A 24238-nucleotide genomic window follows, 5' to 3' on the forward strand; every position below is an offset into this window, starting at 1 on the left:
TGGGAACCACTGAAATACATCAGGAAAACTGCAAAAGGAGTTTAGAACTTCAGCAGAATCTCTCATTTTGAAGAGATGCCCCCAGTGGCACTTTCTAGGGGAATACTCATACTAGTCTACAACAAGAAATTGCAGGGTGACCTTGGGCCAATCATGCACTCTTCATCATAACCTACCTGACGAGGCTGTTGTGTGGACAAAATGGAGAAGGGGATAATGTTTTAAATCACTTTGAGTCCCCATTGGGGAGAAAACTGGGATATATATGAAGTAAGTAAATAAATAGTAAGTAAATAGCCTGGGATGGCCCAGGCTAGCCTGATCTGTCAGATCTCAGAAGCTAAGCAGGGTCAGCCCTGGTTAGTACTTGGATGGGAGACCACCAAGGAATACCAGGGTTGCTGTGCAGAGGAAGGCACTGGCAAACCACCTGTTAGTCTCTTGCCATGAAAACCCCAAAAGGGGTCGCCATAAGTTGGCTACGACTTGACAGCACTTTACACACACACACACACACACAAATAAATAATAGTGTAGTGATACCTTAAATACAGATTATGGCATATACTTAGGGTTAGTGAACAACATGTATTTCAATATGAGCTTTTATGACTTGCAGCCCACTTTGTCAGACAGGGAACCAAGGAATCCCCCCCTCCCCGTCCTCGTAAGATCTCCCAGGACTATTTTCCTTCATCTATCTATCTGACGAAGTGGGCTGCGAGTCACAAAATCTCCTTTTGAAATAAATGTTATTAGCCAGAGCTCCTGGGAGGATTCCCCCCCCCCCATCTTCTGGACATAGAGTAGGGGTCACTGGGTGTGTTTGGGGAGAGGTAGTAGTGAAATCCCTGCATTGTGCAGGGGATTGGACTAGATGACCCTGTGGTCCCTTCCAACTCTATGATTCTAGCCTTTAATGTGCCACTGGATTTGTGTTTTATGAGGGGACCTTACAGTCCCGGAATCAAATTTTGCCACTCTCTTAAGGTGTCAGCGGGGCTCCTGTTTCATTTTGGGACTAATGAAATGAATGGGCTTAGACTGGAGTAACTCTCATAAGAACATAAGAAAGGCCAAGCTGGATCAGACCAAGGCCCACCAAGTCCAGCAGTCTGTTCACACAGTGGCCAACCAGGTGTCTCTAGGGAGTCCAGAAACAAGATGACTGCAGCAGCAGCAGCATTCTGCCTATAAGAACATAAGAAAAGCCATGCTGGATAAGACCAAGGTCCATCATGTCCAGCAGTCTGTTCACACAGTGGCCAACCAGGTGCCCCTAGGAAGCCCCCAAACAAGACGACTGCAGCAGCAATACCCTGCCAAAGTACCTCATATAATAGGGATGCTCCTCTGAGACTGGAGAGAATAGGTATGCATCATGACTAGTATTCATTTTGACTAGTAGCCCTATGGATAGCCCTCTCCTCCACGAACATGTCCACCTATAAGAACATAAGAACGACCATGCTGGATCAGACCAAGGCCCATCAAGTCCAGCAGTCTGTTCACGCAGGGGCCAACCAGGTGCCTCTAGGAAGCCCACAAAAAGACGACTGCAGCAGCATTATCCTGCCTGTGCTCCACGGCACCTAATATAACAGGCATGCTCCTCTGATACTGGAGAGAATAGGTATGCATCATGACTAGTATCTATTTTGACAAGTGGCTATGAATAGCCCTCTCCTCCATGAAAATGCCCACTCCCCTCTTAAAGCCTTCCAACTCTCCTCAGGAATGCACTGCAAGACAGCTCATTCCTGCCTGGAACCATCATCCTGGAAAACAAACAGGAATTTAGGGTTGTTTTGTTTTTGTTGTTGTTTAGGTTTGTTGTTTTTGGTAGAGCATCTGCTTGGCTTGCAGAGGGTCCCAGGTTCAATCCCCAGCATCTCCAGCTAAAGGGACCAGGCAGGTAGGTGGATGTGAAAGACCTCTGCCTGAGACCCTGGAGAGCCGCTGCTGGTCTGTGTAGACAATACTGACTTGGATGAACCAAGGGTCTGACTCAGTATAAGGCAGCTTCATGTGCCTTACCAGACTATTGTTACCAAAGGGGTGACATTTAAAAAATAAGCTAGGGTCTGTGGCTCAGTGGTAGAGCCTCTGCTTGGCATGCAGAAGTTCCCAGGTTCACTCCCCGGCACCTGCAGTTAAAGGGACTCGGCAAGTAGGTGATGTGAAAGACCCCTGCCTGAGACCCTGGAGAGCCACTGCCCGCCTGAATAGACAATACTGACTTTGATGGGCCAAGGGTCTGATTCAGTCGAAGAGTTTGTATGCAGAAGGTCCCAGGTTTAATCCCCGGCATCTCCAGTTAAAGGGACTGGGCAAGCAGGTGATGTGAACGACCTCCGCCTGAGACCCTGGAGAGCCGCTGCTGGTCTGAATAGACAATGCTGACTTCCATGGACCAAGGGTCTAATTCAGTAGGAGGCAGCTTCATGTGTTAGCGTGATGGGGGGGGGGGGGGAGAATTACATCTTTGGGGAGGGGCCGTGGCTCAGTGGTAGAGCCTCTGCTTGGCATGAAGAAGTTCCCAGGTTCAATCCCCGGCACCTCCAGTTAAAGGGACCAGGCAAGTAGGTGATGGGAAAGACCCCTGCCTGAGACCCCGGAGGGCCGCTGCCGGCCTGAGTAGACAATACTGACTTGGATGGACCAAGGGTCTGACTCAGGATAAGGCAGCTTCATGTGTATTTATGAGGAGGGGGGGCGGCGGCTGGGCGGCCACCCGTCCCCCCACACAGGGCTGGGCTGGGACTGGCAGGCCCCCTCCTCCACCACAACCTTCCTTCCTCCTCGTCCAAGCCGGGGTGGGGGACGGGGGACGGACCGCCCTGAGGGCAAAGTGACCGGAATCCGCTCCCACCCGCCCGCCTCAGGTCTGGCCAAGGCGGTTCCCTCCCTGGAGGGGGGGGGCCGCTCGGGCGCGCGCGCAACCTCCTCCTCCTCCTCCTGCCCCCCCCACTCCCCCGCCATCAGCATCACCGCTCGGCCGGCGCGCGCACGAGCCCTGCCAGGGAAAGTCAAAGGGAGCGAGGCGGGGGGGGGGAGGGGAGGGGGGAAGAGGGGGAGGAGGAAAGTCAGGACGCGTCTGCCCAACCTCGCCTTGGCTCTGGCGAAGCTCCGCCGCGGAGGCCGCCCGCACGGCGCAGGCGCAGCCCTTTCAGCGCTCCGGAGCTGAAACGCGAAGGGGCTTCTCGCCTTCTAATTTTGGGTGCCGGTGGGGCGCCGTAGAACCCGGAAGTGGCGGGGCGGCGGCGGCTTTGCCGAAGGGGCCGCGTTGAAAAGCGGCTTTCACGGTTAGAGTTCATCGGTTCTTGTGGGTTATCCGGGCTGTGTGGCCGTGGTCTTGGTATTTTCTTTCCTGACGTTTCGCCAGCAGCTGTGGCAGGCATCTTCAGAGGAGTAACACTGAAGGACAGTGTCTCTCAGTGTCAAGTGTGTAGGAAGAGTAATATATAGTCAGAAAGGGGTTGGGTTTGAGCTGAATCATTGTCCTCAAAAAAGTATCCAAGGTAATGTGCTAATCATTGTCCTGTAAGTATCAAAGGTAATGTGCTAATGAGGGTGTGATACGTTAATATGGAACCATTGTATCCTGAAGTGATCTGTTAATGTGTGAAATCCAAAGCTAATCTGCATGGCTATTGTGGACTGTAGTTTTTGTTAGTCTGGAGGTTTTCAGGACAGGAACCCAAGCCTGAAAACCACCAGACTAATAAAAACTACAGTCCACAATAGCCATGCAGATTTGGATTTCACACATTAACAGATCACTTCAGGATACAATGGTTCCATATTAACATACCACACCCTCATTAGCACATTACCTTTGATACTTACAGGACAATGATTAGCACATTACCTTGGATACTTTTTGCAGGACAATGATTCAGCTCAAACCCAACCCCTTTCTGACTATATATTACTCTTCCTACACACTTGACACTGAGAGACACTGTCCTCCCACAGCTGCTGGCGAAACGTCAGGAAAGAAAATACCAAGACCACGGTCACACAGCCCAGATAACCTACAAGAACCAGCGGAGATATGTATTTGTTTCGTTTCATTTGTGCCCCGCCAGAGTTCTCCCCATTGGGGACCTCGGAGCGGCTTGCATCATTCGCCTCACCTGCCAGTTTTGAACCTGTCGTGTGCTTAAACTGCTCTGGACTGCTCTGTTTGTCTGTTGCAGTAAAATAAATTAATTTTAAACAAATAACGAGTCTTGTGGTACTTTAAAGGCTGGGGATTTTTAAAAATGCTTTTTTGGGGGGGATGTCACAAGGCTCCTATTTATTAGTACTATCCAAATAGGGTTTTAAGACAAAATTCTTTAAAAAGAGCTAGATAATAGCATGTATTATAATGACATAGCTTTATAATGATCTCGCTCAATGAAAATGACACGTAATAGTATGCGAGCTGTTTTTGTATTATTTTTATTGGCCTTAGTTTAGTTGTGGACTTTTGGGGGTTTTTTTACCAGTTAGGCGACTTGGAAACGCCTGTTTTTTAAAAAGAAAGATGCCTGCATTTTTCCTGGTTCCGATTAGAACTCTCCACGTGCAGGTTAAAAGCCGTGCAAATATGTAGGAATGGGTTTAAAAAATAAGAAGTGTAAAGATGTTTCACTTGGTTGCGATGCTTTGACATCTCTTCCACCCCCCAACAAAGTTATTTTACGCATTCGACGACTATTGTGTTCTTGGCTGCGCTCAAGGGATTTAAAAAATAAATTAAAAAAAAGTAGTTAATGATTGTTGGTGAATACTGGTAGTAGGAAGAAGGCAGCCGAGAAATGAAAAAGCATCTGAAATTGAACTGGTTTTGCTTAGATGTCACAGTAAACTATCTTAGCAAAACATGAGACACAGGTGTATGTTTCTAGGGAATGGTTTTCTCTGTTTTTCTTGACTAGATTTGAATTCGACGTAATTGCATTTCACCTTGTACTTCCAACGTTTTCAAGGCTCCCCATGGCTGCATTTTTCCTTGCACATCCCCTTACATAAAAGGAATGCATAGTGAGGATCCTCTCGGCGCACCCGAAGCAATGGGCTTTAGACCATGGAACGCTTCTGCCAGAATCACACTTTTCAAATTCTGCCTTTAAAGAGCCGCAAAACTCGTGTTTATTTCAACAGAGGAAAAAGCTTCACGTTGCAGGGGAGGGGGGGGGGAGGGAGAGACGGCCAATCAGAATTCGAAGTGTCTTCAGCTTTAACATCAGACCTTAGCAATCAGTCCCCGAGCGAGCGATCGGGTCTACGACAGAGGGCGACTCTCAGCCACGTGGGGACGGCATTGCTGGCGCTGGGGAAACGTAAAAGGTTTTTTTCTCCTCTTGCATCTGCTGCCTGGCTCGGCTGTTTCGGGCCGTAGTGATGGCGCAGCTGCAGGCTCGCTTCTTTACTGAGGATACGAGGTGAGCAGGAATGAGGCTTAAGCCTGTATTTCCCCCCCTCCCACCACGGGTGTTAAAATTATAATGTTGCCCTAGTGTAGTTCAGTTGCTCGTGTGGCTAGGTTGTTGTTAGGGATGCCAGCCTCCAGGTGGGACCTGGGCATTACAGCTCATCCCCATACTTAAAGAGATCAGTTCCCCTGGAGAAAATGAATGCTTTGGAGGGTGGACTCTGTGGCATTATACCCCACTGAGTTCCCCATCCTCGCCAGGCTCCGTCTCCAAATCTCCAGGAGTTTCCCAACCTGGATCTGGCAACCCTCATCCCCGGCTGATGGCCAGGGGGGACCTGGTAACCCTGCGCAGTTCGTATCATGGCTGCTCTTCTTGCATACATGCTCGAGCTGCATGCATCTCCTTTGTTAAGGGTTGCCTACCGCCAGGTGGGCCTGGCGATCTCCCAGAGTTACAGCTGATCTCCAGACGACCAAGATCATCTCCCCTGGAGAAAATGGCTGCTTCAGAGGAGAAACTCAGTGGCATTATACCCTGCTGAGGTTCCTACCCTCTCCAAATCTTGTTGTCTCCAGATTCCACCCCCTCCCCCAAATCTCCAGGAATTTCCCAATATGGAGTTGGCAACCCTAGAACTTGTGGCATCCCTGATTATATTATTTGTTATGTTGTGTTTTGGGAATGTGCAATTTACTGAGACTAGCACTATGCATTTGATAATGTGCGCTCCAGTCCACAGACCCTTATGCCGCATGATTCTCTGTGTCGTTGTCATTGCTGCTGTGAACGAGAGGGATCCACCGTGGTAGTGAAGCATCCGCACAGCAGTTTCCCCCTCATCTTTTTGCACTAGCCCCCGTCCCCCATGGGATGGCTATTTAAAAACCATCAGCAACCGACATGTCAATATCACATTATAATGATCTCTCCCTTTCATTGCAGGGATGTAGGGGGAAAGACAGTAAAAAAAGGCCTGTATGTGTGTAAAGTGCTGTCAAGTCACAGCCAACTTATGGCAACCCAGTAGGGTTTTAAAGGGAAGAGACTAACAGAAGTGGTTCGCCATTGTCTTCCTCTGCATAATGACCCTGGACTTCCTTGGCGTTCTCCCATCCAAATACTAACCAGGGCTGCCCCTTCTTAGCAGCTGAGGTTTGGGCAGCAAAAAAGGCATAGACACTGCTATTTTAAAAAGTCAAAGCTGGGACTTCAGTGAACCTAGCAGACTGCTGTAATGCTATTGCAATGTGTCAGTTGCTGATTTTTAAAGCCCTCCAGTGGACCAGGGCAAAACCTCTGCATGAAGGTAGCCATAATCTTTTTCTAAAGCTCTCCGTTTGCTAAGGCTAACTTTTTTTTCATTACTAGGTTTTATACTTTGGGGTAGCTTGGGTGGCATGAGAGGGTTTAGTTACATGTCACTTCTGTAGTGGGGCTGAAAACGTTACACTATATAAAGCTATTTAATTAGACTAATTTGAGGGGTGATGTCTGAGACTGCTTCATTAGTGCTAATGACCTTGTAAATTGCCTATAAATATCCATTGATTTAAACAAGCCAGCTCAGATTTTGGGTCCTTTGCAATCAGCGGACAAATATACTTAAAACAGGGACATGTGACTTCTGTGCACACCTCAATTTCTCAATGGTACTCTGATTTGGTGCCTGCATACATGTCTCAAAGGGGAGAGGGCAAGAAGGGGGGGTTGGACTAGATGACTCCGGTGGTCCCTTCCAACTCTATGGTTCTAAGGGCTGCATTATGCCCTGTGAAAACCAGCATGGCGGAGTGGTTAGAGCAGGATCTGGCCCCTTGAGAGCTCTTATCTGGCCTGTGAGGCAGCCACTACCACCCCACTCTCAATCTGGGCCGGCAAGGCATGACTCGGCCTGACCAAGTGACATTTATGTTATATCTGGCCCTCGTAACAATTGAGTTCAACACCCTGGGGTTAGAGTGTCAGACTAGGATCTGGGAGACCCAGGTTCAAATCCCCACTCTGCCATAGAAGCTTGCTGGGTGATCTTAGGCCAGTCATACACTCAGGCTAATCTACCTCACAGGGTTGTCGTGAGGATAAAATGGAGGAGAGGAGAACAATGTGATTTGCTTTGGGTTCTCATTGGAGAGAAAGGTGGGGTATAAATTAAATAAATAAATAAATAAGCGGCACTTGTATGGGGAAGGTTGTAGCCCAAAGTATAGGTCTCACTGATTTTCCTCTTTGGACATGTATTCGTATGTCATGAATGAAAATGAATTCCACTTCCCTTAGTGCTATTTGTAGTCCAGCATGGTGTACTGGTTAAGAGCGGCGGACTCTAATCTGGAGAACTGGGTTCGATTCCCCACTCCTCCACATGAAGCCTGCTGGGTGACCTTGGGCCAGTCACAGCTCTCTCCGAACTCTCAGCCCCACCTACCTCACAAGGTGTTTGTTGTGGGGAGGGGAAGGGAAGGTTATTGTAAGCCTCTTTGAGACTCCTTAAAGGTAGAGAAAAGTGGGTATAAAAACCAACTCTTCTACTTCTATTGAGAATTAAATCCCACTGAGTCCATATCTGGTTGAAATATTATGGGCTTGTTGGAAACCAAGCTCATTAAATGTGTCCGACTTGTTGTCTTACTTAACATAACAGTTTTTAATAACTACAGTTACTAAAATAAATGTTTCCTACATTGAGAAGGCCTCCTAGCCTCTATTAAACTGTGCAAAGTTGGTAAAATTCCACACCCTCTTAACCAGTTGGTACGTCTTTTGTCTCCATAGATACACAGTAGATGATGTTCCTTTCTCTGTCCCAGCCATTTCTGAAACGGCTGACCTCAGTAACATTATTAACAAACTACTGGAAGCGAAAAATGGTACGTAAATTATGAGGAAGTGGTTTGCAAGATTTTGTCCTGTTTTTAATTTTTTTAAATCACATTTGTCTTACCCTTCATTCTAGAAGCTCCAGATATTGGCCATTTATGCAGGGCTGTTTCCCCGCAGTCACCCCTGCCGGCTGCTCCAGTGCTTCGTTTTGATTATGCATGCCTTTCCCAAACTATCAGAGGGTTCCTTGCTCTCCCCCACGTTTCTGTGTGTTTTGCCTGCTTTTTCCAGATTCTTGCTAAAACAGCATCCAGAAAATATGGGTGAAACATGCGGGGAGAGCAGTGCGACCTCTGACGGTTGGGAAAGGCATGCATAATCAAAACGAAGCACAGAGCAGTCGGTGGGGTGACCACGAGGAAACAGCCCAGCATAAATAGCCATTGGGTTCATAACAGCTTTGTACAATGGATGATGGTGTGTGGGATTCTGTGGTTATGTGTAACTGGAAGATGCTTGTGGTGGCACATCGCCCCCTTCCCACAGCAGATGACTGTGGACCGTGTGCTGAGGATCCAGGGACCCCTATGGATAAAAAGTCACTGGGCATGTGGAAGGGTGTGCATGCAGTGTGTGAAGGGAAAGTGGGGCAAAATTTCCACCACACAAACACTTCACTTTTTCTCCATGAGGCTTTCCATTGTTCCAAGACTGAGGTGAAGGACAATTTTTGTTCTACCACTGAGCCACAGCTGCTCTATAGATGAAGAAGGAAAAGAAGCCGTGTCTCAGTGGTAGAGCATCTGCTTGGCATGCAGAAGGTCCCGGTTCAATCCCCTGCATCTCCAGTTAAAGGGACTAGGCAAGTAGGTGATGTGAAAGACCGCTGCCTGCGACTCTGGAGAACCGCTGCCTGCTTGAGTAGAAAATACTGACTTTGATAGACCACGTGTTCTGCAAAGAATGCATGATTCCTACCTGCTGAGTGAAGCATTGTCTTTCGTTAAACTTATGTAATGTTATGGGGTTGTGCAAGCATACACTGGGTTCTCCATACTGGTTCAAATGGAAACTACATTTTCTGGTTGTATGGTGAAAGTATGCATCCAATCTTTCTCAATTATTTGTCTCTAGAAAACCATAAATATGTGGAATTTGACTTCCTCGTCAAAGGTCAGTTCTTGCGAATGGCCTTGGTCAAACACATGGAAACAGAAAATATCTCTACGGTAAGTCATTTGGGTGGTTTTTTTTAGTGATTTAATATGTAAAGATTTTGACAATGATGTTAAGGTAGCAAGGGCAGAATGGTGTCTTTCCTTGCTGGGAAACACCCTTAGAGCAAGGGTTCCCTGGAAAGCACCCTGGTAACCAGCCGCCACCACCCAGGACCTCCTGAGAACATCTAGACTGACCCACTGGGAAGGCATCCTTCTAGCCCGATACTGGAACAATAACAAGGTGACGGGGTAGAAACCCTAGAAAGTACCTTACAGCCAACTAAGCAGGGCCTGTGGAGTCTAGCATGTAGCGAAGAGATTCAGAGAAATATCCCAGAGAAATAAATTGTACAAAGCAAAGCCAAAAAATGTCTTTATAATAAAGCTTTCTTATAACAGAGAGGAGGAGGAAAGGAAAGAAGTGATTGGATTCAAAAAAGTGATGGAGAAGGGGCAAAACAAAGGAAAAGGTACACAGCAACACCACACAGAGAGGTTCAAATTAAAAGTAATACACTTGAACTGACTAAGCTAAATGCACATTACCTAGGCTGTAGCAGGTTCCCCAGAGCAGGTGCAGAGATCCTTGCAGTAACCAGAAGTTGGAAGAGCTGGACTTGCAAGAAGATAAAAAAGTTTTGGACAGAAGTCCACTCTGAAATGCAAAAAAATCTAAAGGTGAAATTCACATTGGATTCTAAAACTACTCTGTTAGGAATCTTACCATCCACTATCATGAAGCCTATGGAGGAGCTGGCCAGATACATGATCACAGCAGCAACAGTTGTTATTGCAGCAAAGTGGAAGTTAGAGGAATGCCCAGACATTGAAGATTGGAAAGATAAATTGGCAGAATATGCAGTGATGACGAAGCTGACAAATCAAAGAAACAAAAGATCCAGTAAAGAGTTCCTACAAAAATGGGAACTGTATTTTGTATATGATTCGTCAATATTATACAAATAAAAATGGTCATGTTATAAGACCAAACACTGAAGACAAGGCAAAATCCCAAATCTCAATTGCTGTTGGAAAGGTTTAGCAAAAAATTCCCTCTGATTTCCCTGGTGAGGCTTAAAAAGCGAAATGTGTAGGGCTGTACATGACAGTAAAGCTGTCACCAGTCACCTTGCATCTCTTTTTTGCTTTTTCCATATGGAATGGAAACGAATGGGTCATCCTAATGTAACTCCCCAGGGGTCCAAAATCCCAGACACTCTTGGTGGCACTCTTGCCCTAGTAAGGTTTAAGGGTTTCTATCATATGGCATTAGAAAAATGACTCTTGATTGAATCTTAATCATATATACTCAGATGTAAGTTCCACTGAAGGAGCCCCGTGGCGCAGAGTGTTAAGCTGCAGTACTGCAGTCAAAAGCTCTGCTCACGACCTGAGTTTGATCCCGACGGAAGTCGGTTTCAGGTAGCCGGGTCAAGGTTGACTCAGCCTTCCATCCTTCCGAGGTCGGTGAAATGAGAACCCAGCTTGCTGGGGGTAAAGGGAAGATGACTCGGGAAGGCACTGGCAAACCACCCCGTAAACAAAGTCTGCCTTGGAAACGTGGGGATGTGACATCACCCCATGGGTCAGGAATGACCCAGTGCTTGCACAGGGGACCTTTACCTTTTAAGTTCCACTGAACTCTTGGATTGTCTGCCAAGGAAGTGTGCTTATGATGGCATCTTTGATTTTTGCATGGATAAGCTGATACTGGTATAAATAAATGCCACAGAAACGTTGCGGTGCCATCTGCCATCCACTGAAGTTAGTTAACTGTCCTGGCTAAGGCTTGCAAAGTAGCTGTTAAGAAAAGAAGAAAGGCCATGCTGGATCAGTCCAAGGCCTATCAAGTCCAGCAGTCTGTTCACACAGTAGCCAACCAGGTGCCTCTAGGAAGCCCACAAACAAGACGACTGCAGCAGCATTATCCTGTCTGTGTTCCACTGCACAAAATATAATAGGCATGCTCCTCTGATCCTGGAGAGAATAGGTATGCATCATACTAGTAGCCATGGATAGCCCTCTCCTCCATGAACATGTCCACTCCCCTCTTAAAGCCTTTGAAGCTGGCAGCCATCACCACATCCTGGTTCAGGGAGTTCCACAATTTAACTGCGTTGTGTGAAGAGTATGTACATGCAGTTAGGCACGTACCTTTGAGATCTGGGCAGCCCATTTCTGAAGGGGGGCAGATGGGCGGTGGGTGGAGGTGGTGCAATGGCGCTGCCTCCAGAGCCACTTTCTGTCTGCAGCAAGCTGAAAAATAAATTTAAAAGTATTTTTTTTTTGGGGGGGAAGCCCCCTGGAACTCCCCATAGAATTCCACAGGGCTGTGCCATGATTTCACAGGTGTATCTCGATGGCACAAGCGGCACAGATGCCGGTGTACGGGTCACACTGGTCCCTGTGCGGCTTCGGCAATCCCCTTCAGGAATGCACGGTTAGAGATGTATAATTTCTGGAAATTTTGAAGGCAGAAGAAAAAATTTTTTGGAAAAATTGGAATACATGTAATACTTACTTTCCTATCCAACATAACCTTCTGTTACTGATTTAACAACATAAAATATATCATTTTTGGCATATAAACTTGCACTTTTTGGCCTAAAGCTCATTCCTGAGCCTTGCAGCGGCCGGGGACAACAAGGCTGAGGCACCGGCGCCACGCCTCAAGAGGTTTCCCAGCTGCACGAAGGCTAAAAAAGGCCTTTTAAAAACAAAAATTCGAAAATGGGGAAAATAGCCCTATAGAAAACAGCAGTGCTGCACCAAGAAAAAACTGCAGCATCAGAGGAGCATCGTGCAGCTCCGCAGCACCCGCTCAGTCTAAAAGAGAAAACGTTTCATAGGAGTTTTCCCCAGTGCCCTCAGATTTCCTAATTTTTCTGTTTGAAAAATGGGAGGGGGGTTCTGGCGCTTGCCCCCTGAATTTTTGTGTGTATTTACATCTCTAGAGATCCTAAAGAAGCCCCACCAGCCAAATATACTGCATTCAGAAGGATCATTGTAGGTCAAAACAGCTGAATAATTGTACAGTCCACATCCCAATTTCTGGTAGTGTTTCAGGCTATTGTGCTGCGAAGGAAATGTTAAGAATTCACAATAGCTGACTGACTACTTTCTTGGAATTTTTTGTACATGCAGGAAGAAGTAGTGGAAATAGAATATGTAGAGAAGTACATGGCTCCTCAGCCGGAACAATGCATGTTTCATGATGACTGGATCAGTTCTATTGCAGCTACAGAAGAATGGTAAGAGGGGTCTGTTAATATTGTTCAGGTTTTCCCACTTTTTTAGTGTACTTTGCTAAATGTAAGTTTACTTCACATGTTACATGCTCCTGTTCAGAAGCAACTGTATCATTGTATCCACGCTGCTCCTTAAACCACTTTTGTTAATCTAAATTTAATATGTGTATGTGTATAAAGTGCCGTCAAGTCGCAGCCGACTTATGGCAACCCCTTTTTGGGGTTTTCATGGCAAGAGACTAACATAGGTTTGTCAGTGCCTTCCTCTGCATAGCAACCCTGGTATTCCTTGGTGGTCTCCTATCCAAATACTAACCAGGGCTGACCCTGCTTAGCTTCTGAGATCTGACGAGATCAGACTAGCCTGGGCCATCCAGGTCAGGGAAATTTAATATAGGAATGACTTATTCCCTCTCTTCTTTCTACTACCACCCAAATAATTAATTTTTATCTGAATTATTTTCTGCAAAGAAAAACTTGTGGTGGAGTTCAAAATGGGAGGTGACTTTCACCCATAGGGTTGCCAGGTCCCTCTTCGCCACCGGTGGGAGGTTTTTGGGGCGGAGCGAAGGGACTTCAATGCCATAGAGTTCAATTGCCAAAGCATCCATTTTCTCCAGGTGAACTGATCTCTATCAGCCGGAGATCAGTTGTAATAGCAGGACATCTCCCGCTAGTACCAGGAGGTTGGCAACCGTACTGACCCAACAAATACCTGGTTCTCTCAGTCGCTAAAAGGGTGCAAATGTCCTCTGTGGTGCTTTTTGCTTTCTCCTAATCAAGGTTTTGGGCATGGATGCATGTGGCCAGATTGGCTGGGTCGAACACACATGAAGCTGCCTTATACTGAATCAGACTATTCCAAAGCACATTTCTTGACATGTGCTGCTACCTCCAAATATCTGAACAGGATGTCCTGGACCATATCAAAGGCCACTGAGAAATCTAATAATAAACCCAATTATAATACTGGTTTTCTTGCTGGAAAAAGTGTTCTTCGTTAGCAAAAACATTCAAGCATTAAACTTAACACAAAAACATTCAAGCATTAAACTTTACGCAGACATGATCTGCATAATGTTTCTGCCGTTCCAGGTAATGTGCCCGAAGAAAAAGCTATGAGAGGTTTTCTTGTTTCTGAATTCTGTAGGATTTTGACAGGCTCTTATGATCAGACTTCTCAGATCTGGTCACTAGAAGGCAAACCCATAACGACTCTTGCTGGGCACGTAGATGTGGTAAAAGATGTGGCCTGGGTAAAGAAAGGTAAGTAGACTTCCATTTGTTTGGGACTTCATTCACCAGAAAATTCACCAACCTGAATGCTTCATAGAATCATAGAGCTGGAAGGGACCACTAGGGTCATCTAGTCCAACCCCCTGCACAATGCAGGAAATTCACAATGACCTCCCCCCTACACCCCCAGTGACCCCCTGCTCCATGCCCAGAAGATGTGGGAAGGGAAAAACCTCCAGGATCCCTGGCCAATCTGGCCTGGAGGAAAAATTACTTCTTGACCCCAAAGTGGCGACTGGCATTACCCTGGGCATGCAAGAAAGGGTCACGAGAGCCAAACTCTGATGCAAACCTTCCTGCCCTCCCTCTCATGATCTGACTAAGGCCATAGAATCAGCATCTAGCCTCTGCTTAAAAACCTCCAAAGGAGAGCTTACCACCTTCCAAAGAAGCCTGTTCCACTGAGGAACCGCTCCAACTGTTAGAAATTTCTTCCTAACGTTTAGCCGGAAACTCTTTTGATTCAGAGTATTCAGATTTATTAATACAGCATAAGCCAGTAAAAGCACATGTGTCATTTATACAAAAGGTAAAGAAACTCTTTTGATTTAATTTCAACCCATTGGTCCGACCTTCTGGGGCAACAGAAAACAACTCAGCACCGTCCTCTATGTGACAGCCCTTCAAATACTTGAAGATGAATTCTTCAGTTATTGTTTTGTACCAACTGAACCGAACTTAATTCATCAGTTGTTTTGACTGTTGCCATTTATCTTTCCCTTCTTCTGAGGAGCTTAAGGTAGTGTACATTGTTCTCCCTTCCTCCTTTTGGTGCTCACAACAACCCTGGGAGGTGGGTTAGTGTGAGACAGAATGATGGGTCTCTAATCACTCGAGTGAGCTTTTGAGGCCGAGAGGAGATTCAAACCTAGATCTCATTGATCTCTGTCCAGTACCCTAACTGCTATACCACACTGGCTCTTACGTAGCACCTTTAATGTGTAAACATTTCCAGGCAGAAATTAGAGCTACCCGCTGAAACCGTGGGTACCTGGGGTTTGATCTAAGGCTTCTGAGAGGCAAGGATCATGCATTTCTTTGGGTTATGTTAGCAATCAATGTGATTACATTGGGGAAATGTACAAGTGACTTTCATATTCTGTAGAATTATACATTTCCTTTCACTGTTCTGTCATTCTGCATGCTGTTAATATGCTAGGCCTATTTAGGAGCCAGTGTGGTGTAGTGGTTAAAAGCGGTGGACTCTAATCTGGAAAACCGGGTTTGATTCCCCACTCCTCTACATGAGTGGTGGAGACTAATCTGGTGAACTGGGTTGGCTTCCCCACTTCTCCAGAAGAAGCCTGCTGGGTGACCGTGGGCCAGTCACAGTTCTCTCCAAACTCTCTCAACCTCGCCTACCTCATAAGGTATCTGTTGTGGGGAGAGGAAGGGAAGGCGATTGTAAGTTGCTTTGAGACTCCTTAAAGGTAGTGAAAAGCTGGGTATAAAAACAAACTCTTCTTATTATTATGGCTTGTTGGTGTTTTGGGGTGTGAATGTATCTGCGTGCAGGATCTTTTTTTGCAAATCTTCACTCTGTTATCTGGGGGTGGAGGGAATGGGGCAGTTGGCTTCAGGAGAGGCTCTACTTCCTTCTTCTGTGCCTTCAGACGGCTTGTCTTGCCTGCTGCTGAGCGCCTCTATGGATCAGACAGTCCTGCTCTGGGAGTGGAACGTAGAAAAGAACACTGTGAAAGTGCTTCACCGTTGCAGGGGACATGCAGGAAGCGTAGAAGCCCTAGCGGTTGATGGCTCAAGAACGAAAGTAAGTTTCTTTAGCTTTACCCACAAATGTACTTGAGGAATTCCTTTCAGGAAGTAGCATTCGTTTTGTTTTCCAAGCCCCTAAAGGCGGGTAGCGGTGTTGCCTCTTTGCAAAAATGACTTGTACTCCTTTTTAAAACACATGAAGCTGTCTGAACCAGACCCTTGGTCCATCAAAGTCAGTATTGCCTACTCAGACTGGCAGCGGCTCTCCAGGGTCTCAGGCAGGGGTCTTTCATGTCAACTACCTGCCTAGTCTCTTTAACTGGAGATACCGGGGATTGAACCTGGGACCTTCTGCATGCCAAGCAGATGCTCTACCACTGAGCCACAGCCCCACCCAACTCAAAATTCTACCATCTTCTGAGATACTGGGGCTTGAATCCTAAGCCTTGCCTCAGCTCATGCTTCACCCTATTCTGCTGCCGGAATGGTCCCCTAATGTGGAGGGCATTCCTCATCTGTTTATGCAAGACCAGCGTCTTTCAGTGTGCTGAAAAGCACCTGGCATCAGAGGAAGGCACTGCACATGCAACATAGAGCATGCATAGAAGAAGAAGAGTTGGTTTTTATATGCCGACTTTCTCTACCACTTATGGGAGAATCAGACCGGCTTACAATCACCTTCCCCTCCCCACAACAGACACCCTGTGAGGTAGGTGGGGCTGAGAGAGTGTGACTAGCCCAAGGTTACCCACTTGGTTTCACGTGTAGGAGTGGGGAAACAAATTCAGTTCACCAGATTAGCGTCCGCCGCTCATGTGGAGGAGTGGGGAATCAAACCCGGTTCATATCAGACTCCACCGCTCCAAACCACCGCTCTTAACCATTACACCACGCTGGCTCTCAATGGGGAAACTGATCTCTGTCGCCTAGAGATCAGTTGTAATTTCAGGAGATTGACAGGGTTACCTACCCAAACAGAAGACCTACCTTAGGGGAGAGGGAATCTAATCACTGTGTTTAAAAAACTGCAGCCACCACCACCATCTTGAAAGTCAGAACGCCAGTGGTTAGATTAGGATCTGGGACAGCTAGGTTTGAATCCCAGCTCAGACTCCACTGCTCCAAACCACCGCTCTTAACTATTATACCATGCTGGCTCTCCACAGGATGGTCCGGACTGTAAATCGGAGGTATCTCCTATGGTTTCTCCTGCCATGATGTATCTTCAAGGCAAGGGTGTTGGGAGGCCACTAATGGAGAGAGCTGGTAGTGGGGAACCTTACTGAAGCTTGACTGCTTTTTTGTTAAAAGTTTGTGATTTTTTTTCTTTTTTGGTATTTCTTAGTTTTGCAGTGGATCCTGGGATATGATGTTAAAGATCTGGTCTGCAGGTAAGATCTGTGTCTCACACTACTTGTTTTTTATTCGTCTTGGTGGTTTCCTTTATAGCCTGCCTTTGTTTCATCCTGGAGTTGAAGGTGTTTTATCATGGGATTCTCAGGAGATCTGCTACGCAGGCAGGGACTTGAGCCAGACTTCTCTAGCATCAACAAACTGCTGGTTCGTGCATCCTCCAACTATAATCTGACTGAGAGCGCTAGGAGTTCCACATGCCCAATAGTGTTCTAAACACTGCATATTAAAACTATGCACATACTTTAGAGAGTACAGTATGATTATGTTTCTCTGATTTCTGTAATCCTTTTCGTTCACACTACTCCTGTGACAAGTCTCCCCCCTGTATGGCCCCTTCCAACTCTATGATTCTATAGTAATGAGGAGCTGACCAATATGATTGTTTTTTAATTCCAGTGCCTACAGATGAAGAAGATGAAATGGAAATGGAGGAAGTAGCTGACAGACCAAGAAAAAAGCAGAAAACCGAACATGTGGGACTAACAAGAGTAAGATGAAATTGGGTTGTATAAAGTTCTTGGGAGGGGATGTTTGAAACCTGCCTAACACCTGTACGTTGAACTGGAAATACATCCCCTTGTATTCAGCAAGGCTTATTCCTAAGTAAGTAAATGTAGGATTGCAGCCTTGGTGGACAAACTTATTTCATATAATAAAAATGTTAAGCAGCTTCTCCCAATCTTTATTTTTTCCTACCTAGACTCCTATCACAACTCTCTCGGGTCATACAGGAGCGGTATCCTCCGTACTCTGGTCAGATACAGAAGAATTATGCAGTGCTTCTTGGGACCACACGATCAAGGTGTGGGATGTTGAAACGGGAGGCCTCAAATCAACTTTGGTGAGAACGTTTGTAATCTCGGTTCACTTTTTGCTGGAGCGGTAACGGAATTGCTTCTACAAGCAACTTCCGCAACATCTAAACTACAGTTCGTTCCTTACAATTCCCTTGTTTCTTATGTAGACTGGAAGCAAGGTGTTCAACTCGGTTTCCTACTCACCCCTCTGTCGGCGTCTAGCCTCCGGAAGCACAGACAGACACATCAGGTTATGGGATCCACGCACCAAAGGTGAGTGAAAAAGAGGTGGAGAATTTTACAACATGCGTGAAACTATATTTTGCTAGTTGACTATGGTTAACTATTTAATACTCATGCGTTGGGCTATTGTATGGTAAGATTTTTCCAACCAAGATGCGGTGTTATAATCTTTATTATTACGCTCCTCTGCATGCTGGCTCACAGGGTCCAGTTTTTGGATCAGCCTAGATATGGGATGTCCGGATAAGGGATACTCTACCTGTATCTCATACTTTGAACTTGACTTCTGGTACACATGCCAAAACGTTGGCCCCCTATTGAAATTTTACCTGGATCCTTGGTGCACTGATCTCAACTGTGTTGTAAATTCTATGAATGGTTTTTGTGACCGGCCTACATCTAAGGAATGTCTTCTTGCTCGTTTCAGACGGTTCCCTGGTGCTGCTTTCGCTTACCTCGCACACTGGCTGGGTGACGTCAGTCAGGTGGTCGCCCACCCATGAACAACAGCTAATCTCTGGCTCTCTAGACAATCTAGTTAAAATCTGGGACACAAGGAGGTAAATGTCTGAGGGGTTTTGCGCGTGGGTTCACGTAAGAAAGAAGAAACCATTTCCTAGGTTGACAGGGAAATGTACGACCTGTTGCGGGTCACAGGCCATTTTTAGCAATATTTGCTCATCTGGGCTTACAAATCTAAGTCTAAAAAAGCAAATGTGCCTTAAATTCGCATTTGAGAACAGCACGTAACGCAGAAAAATCCCCTTTTCTTATGAGAGAGACGTGAACTTTTCATCATCATTATTTTCAAAAAACCTTCATAGGTAATTTGTTGTACATAATTAAAGTGAGACTACAGAGTGTCAGGCTAGGATCTTGGAGACCTGGGGTTCAAATCCCCACTCTGCCATAGAAGCTTTGAGCCTGTCACTTTCAGCCTTGCCTGCCTCACAGAGTTGTTGGTGGGATACAATGGAGGACAGGAGAAGAATGCCGTAAGATGCTTTGGGTCTTCATTTGGCAGAAAAGCAGGGTATAAATTTCTAAATAAGTGAAAATATACCTAAACTGAGACTATGAAAGAAAAGGGGGGATGAGGGGGATGGCATAGTTAAATTGTGGAACTCCCTGCCCCAGGATGTGGGGATGACTGCCAACTTGGAAGGCTTTAAGAGGGGAGTGGACATGTTCATGGCGGAGAGGGCTGTCCATGGTTACTAGTCAAAATGGATACTAGTCATGATGCATACCTATTCTCTCCAGCATCAGAGGCGCTTCCCCATTATATTAGGTGCTTTGGAACACAGGCAGGGTAATGCTGCTGCAGTCATCTTGTTTGGGGGCTTCCTAGAGGCCCCTGGTTGGCCACTGCGTGAACAGACTGATGGACCTGATGGACCCTGGTCTGATCCAGCATGACCTTTCTTATGTTCTTATGCTTGTCCATAAGCAACACATGAATCTGCCTTGACTGAATCGGACCACCAGTCCATCGAGGTCAGTATTGGCTACTCAGACTGGCAGCAACCTTCCAGGATTTAGGCAGAGGTCTTTCACATCACCCCTTACCTGGTCTTTTTAACTGGAGATGCTGGGGACTGAACCTGGGACCTTCTGCATGCAAAGCAGAGGCTCTGCCACTGAGCCACAGCCCTTCCCCACAAACCTTTGGGCTGATTTGAGTCATTAGCTTTCAAGATAGAATTGAAAGAAAAACAAGCAATGAATCTCTCCCGTCTGTGTCTCTGCAGCTGCAAGGCTCCCCTCTATGACTTGGCTGCTCATGAAGACAAGGTTCTGTGTGTGGAGTGGACAGAAGCAGGGGTAAGAACTTCCTGTTTGGGCACAGGTTGAGGGACCACTGAGTGCAACCGTGATGTTTGGCTTGGGACATGTGCTTTAAAAGACTCGGTTATAATGTATCTATACAGAACAGCACAAAGGTGCTGCCAGCATGGTGTGATTTTTATTTCTCGTCTTGTACATATCGAGACAGAATTATCTTTGCTAGTGTTTAGGATCTTGTTTAGACAGGAAAAAGGGCTAACGGTGAACGGTGTCTTAACTAGATTGTTTTTTCTCCTAGTTATTGCTGAGTGGCGGAGCGGACAACAAGCTGTATTCCTACAGATGTCCAGCAAGTGCCTCAGATGTTGGCGCATGAAAACGTCTCTGGTTTTCCCGTCAAACAACATTTCCTTCTATAGTTTTGTTCGGTTTTGTAATCTGTTTCTGAAACATCTGTAGAAAATGTGCTCGGTGTTCGTTTATAACTGTTTAGTTTCTTTGGTTGGCTTGCCGGGGGGGGTGGGGGGTTGACGACAGCATGTTTTTGTATTTAAAGCCAGATGAATAAAATAACATGCTTAACTATTACCTGAACTAAACCTGTATACACTGTAACGAGAGGATTTATTTTATGGACTACAAAGTTGTTGTTGTTTTTTAAATTAAATGATGATGGTTGCCCTTGTACCAGGCTTCTGTTAGGTATAGTAGGAACTCCACTGAAAATCTGAGGCTGCAGAGGAACACACTACTCATTTGGGATTCCAGTAAAAAACTCAGAAGGTTCCTTAACACAGTTATTATAATGCAGTGTACTGACCATCACATTCAACAGTCTTCAGTAGTTTTTTGGGGGCTGAGGCTGTTAAGATTAACTGTTGAACTGGAAAGACTCCTGATCCTGCAAGGAGACGTTATAATTTACCTTAATTCATTCTGTGCGGATCTCAAGTAGCCGCATCCTCAGCTGAATATTCATATAGGGTTTATCATGCTTGCTTCAGTGGTGTATATTCTAAAACTGGAACGATACAGAGAAGATAATACAGTCAGCACTGCAAGGTAATTTCATCCTGTCTTATACACCGAAGTGGTAGCTAAATCTTTACAAAGACTTAACCTGAAGCTCTATTCTTTGTCTTCTGGGGGAGCTATCTGTCAGGAATGCTCTAACTTTGGACAGGGGCAGATGGGGAAGTTAATATGGCCAAGGAAAAAGAAAAGCTGAGCAGACCCCTTCCCATCCCCACAGCTCTCAGATCCCACTACTGCTACCAACCATGGCGGTGCAGGAGGAGGCAGCTGCTGAGATGGCAGTGAGAGAAAGTGTGGTGAAGTGGTTAAGAGCGGTGGTTTGGAGCAGTGGACTCTAATCTCGAGAACCGGGTTGGTTTCCCCACTCCTACACATGAAACCTGCTGGGTGACCTTGGGCTGGTCACAGCTCTCTCAGCCCCACCTACCTCAAAGGGTGTCTGTTGTGGGGCAGGGAAGGGAATTGTAAGCCAGTTTGATTCTTCCTTAAGTGGTAGAGAAAGTCAGCATATAAAAACCAACTCTTCTTCTTCATGGTTGCCACTGAAAGATCCAAACCAAGTAAACTTAGTAGTGACAATGAAATCTTTGAGTCCTAACAAGGGGTTCACAATCCAGTTCACTTGGAGGCACTACAATTTTTAAGACAATTGTATTATGCCCTGACCGAAGTATCCTTCCTAACCACAGTCACAAAGCATTCTTCTGAACCCCGCTCCTATGAACACATGTACTTATAATTCATTTTACATCACTATACCATTGTCTCATTTTCATCACTAACAGCATGGCAAGGTGATACATCCAATCATCTACCAACGCCCACTTTTATAGGTGATTGCCTACTACACATTGGCTAAAACTTGTTTTTCTACAGACTTATGGCCTTGATTACTGATAAGCAGCTATGCTCAGTTGGCTGAAACCATTTCTTGGGTTTCCTGTCAGTATACCAACTCCCAGGGTACAAAAGTTAATTTTTCTAACCAAGCAAGCTAAAGATGACATCACAGTCATGTCATGCTAACAGAAATATTTCCTTCAGTAGCACTGGCAGAACTACTGGGGTTTAACTCTATTTCTAGCGGCCAGAGGTCCACTGGGCATTTTCCCTGTGTTAAAGACCAGTCTATCCCAGTTCTGGATTTCCCTCATTGAGTAAGGAACCAGGATTAGATGACTGATCCAATCCTATTATTGCTGTGTACCAAAATATACAACGTGTGAATGTAATAAACTTTTTTTTTTTTTGCAAATAAATCTATCAAACATGCACTCATTAGAGCTGGAATGGGAGAAAGCTTTCTGTTGAGTTTTCTATTGTTATTTATGACACTTGTGAAAATGCTGAAAGTAAAACACTGAAGACAAACCCAGTGTTACAAAATCTCCTCCTCTTAAACTCTCAGGGCTTTGAGTTTTTCATGTTCTCTCCCTCTCCCACCCCATTATTTTCAACATTTCATCCCTTCTGAAGTATGTTCATGCCTCCTTAGTGTGGGTTTTTTAAAGGGGGGTTCTCTTCCCCCCCCCCTTTTTGGTTAATTTAAAATGTAGCGCAAGTGCAGAAAAACACAGTCTGATATTATCCGTAACCGTATTTATTTAGAAGCAGCTGGTTTCAAAAGAATTTGCTTCTCAGGATTATAGCCTGAGAGCCACTGTATTAATTTTAACACAACCATGTAAAACCAATAAAAAGGTTGTTTGGACCAGCTTGTCATGTGCATGATTGTCCATCTCTGTTTAATTCTGCTGCCTCCCTTTCCTTTAACACGGCCATCTACATCTCCACCTTTTCTTGAGATTTTTGGATCTTGTTAGGAACCTTTCATACATCCCTGAGGGAGATTTACCTCTGCAGCAGCTTCTGGAGGAGTGCCTTGGGAGTTGTTCTGTAGCAGCAAAAATAAACACTTCTATTTCTCATGGCTGGGAGAAGGGGGTTGTGCATAACCTTTTTTAAAAAAATTGGAGCGCAAGCTTTTGCGGACCACAGCGGGGGCTGACTGACTCACAAACAGCCTGTGTCATAAAACCATTCATTTTTAATCTATTCGAACATCTGTATCCTGCCTTTTCTCGTGGTTCAAGGGGGCTTACAATAATAGTTAGAAACACTTGCTCCCCAGCTAAAATATATTAAAAAAATAACAAACCCCAAATCTCTCCCCTTTAAAGTTTGCCTTGAACAGGGTTGCCAACCTCCAGATGGTGGCTGGAGATCTCCTGCTTTTACAACTAATCTCCAGGGGATAGAGATCAGTTCCCCTGGAGAATAGCCGCTTTGGTCATTGGACTTTATGGCATTGAAGTCTCTCCCCTCCCCAAACCCTGCCCTCAGGCTGCGCCCCTAAAATCTCCGGGTATTTTCCAACCTGGAGCTGGCAACCCTGGTCTTGAAGGTACTACGAGACTCACGTTTATTTAAATTAATTCGCAAAAAAATAAGGCTGTTTCTTAGGGTTGCTAGGTTCCTCTTCACCACCGGCGGGAGGTTTTTGGGGTGGAGCCTGAGGAGGGCGGGGTTTGGAGAGGGGAGGGACTTCAATGCCATAGAATCCAATGGCCAAAGAGGTCATTTTCTCCAGGGGAACTGATCTCTATCTGCTGGAGATCGCCAGCTAGTATCTGGAAGTTGGCAACCCTAGCTGGAGATTAGGAAGAATTTTCTAAGAGTGGTTCCTCAGTGGAACAGGCTTCCTCGGGAGGTGGTAAGCTCTCCTTCCCTGGAGGTTTTTAAGAAGAGGTTAGATGGCCATCTGTCAGCAATGCTGATTCTATGACCTTAGGCCAGGGGTAGGCAAACTGCGGCTCGAGAGCCGCATGCGGCTCTTTGGCCCCTTGAGTGCGGCTCTGGGCTGCAGGATCGCGGCCGCCCACCCGAGAGAAGCCACCTTCCCCGGGCACGGAGGGGGCAGGGGGGGCTGGCTTCTTTCGGTGGAGGATCGGGGCTGCACGTTGCGGCGGAGGAGAGCCTGTAGTCCCTTCCCTGCCACGGCCGGGCTCTGCGCACACGCAGAAGTCCCGCAGAAGTTCTCTGCCTTTCTGCCAGCCCACAGCGGCCGCCATGCCTAGGGGGGCGGATCTTTGCAACGTGCTGGCCCGAGCACCGGGGAGAGGGAGGGAGGCCCCGATCCAGCACACACACACACCCTCCCCCGCCTTCCTCACCTGCAAGCTCCAGCGCATCCCCCTCGTGGCCTGCCCTTCCCTTCCGCAGCTGGAGAACGC

At 46.2% G+C, this 24238-nt stretch overlaps 1 protein-coding gene across 1 annotated transcript; it reads left to right on the plus strand.

The window, feature by feature from the left end:
* Nucleotides 1-5391: 5391 nt before the first annotated feature.
* WDR12 (WD repeat domain 12) lies at nucleotides 5392-20364 on the plus strand. Its single transcript, XM_056861303.1, has 13 exons — nucleotides 5392-5435; nucleotides 8202-8296; nucleotides 9384-9478; nucleotides 12614-12720; nucleotides 13868-13983; nucleotides 15627-15781; nucleotides 17072-17117; nucleotides 17539-17630; nucleotides 17843-17983; nucleotides 18107-18212; nucleotides 18610-18742; nucleotides 19934-20006; nucleotides 20269-20364. Exons 1-13 carry the CDS (start codon nucleotides 5395-5397, stop codon nucleotides 20344-20346), a joined length of 1278 nt encoding a protein of 425 aa, XP_056717281.1. The 5' UTR covers nucleotides 5392-5394; the 3' UTR covers nucleotides 20347-20364.
* The last annotated feature ends 3874 nt before the right edge of the window (nucleotides 20365-24238 follow it).

This window comes from Euleptes europaea, chromosome 15 (genome assembly GCF_029931775.1).
Source record: "Euleptes europaea isolate rEulEur1 chromosome 15, rEulEur1.hap1, whole genome shotgun sequence".
NCBI classification, from domain to species: domain Eukaryota; kingdom Metazoa; phylum Chordata; class Lepidosauria; order Squamata; family Sphaerodactylidae; genus Euleptes; species Euleptes europaea.

Coding starts and splice junctions, on each gene's coding strand:
- WDR12 (XM_056861303.1), top strand. CDS start 5,395: ATGGCGCAGCTGCAGGCTCGCTTCTTTACTGAGGATACGAG. Junction 12,721..13,867: donor ATTGCAGCTACAGAAGAATG/GTAAGAGGGGTC, acceptor TGAATTCTGTAG/GATTTTGACAGGCTCTTATG. Junction 20,007..20,268: donor TGGAGTGGACAGAAGCAGGG/GTAAGAACTTCC, acceptor TTTTTCTCCTAG/TTATTGCTGAGTGGCGGAGC.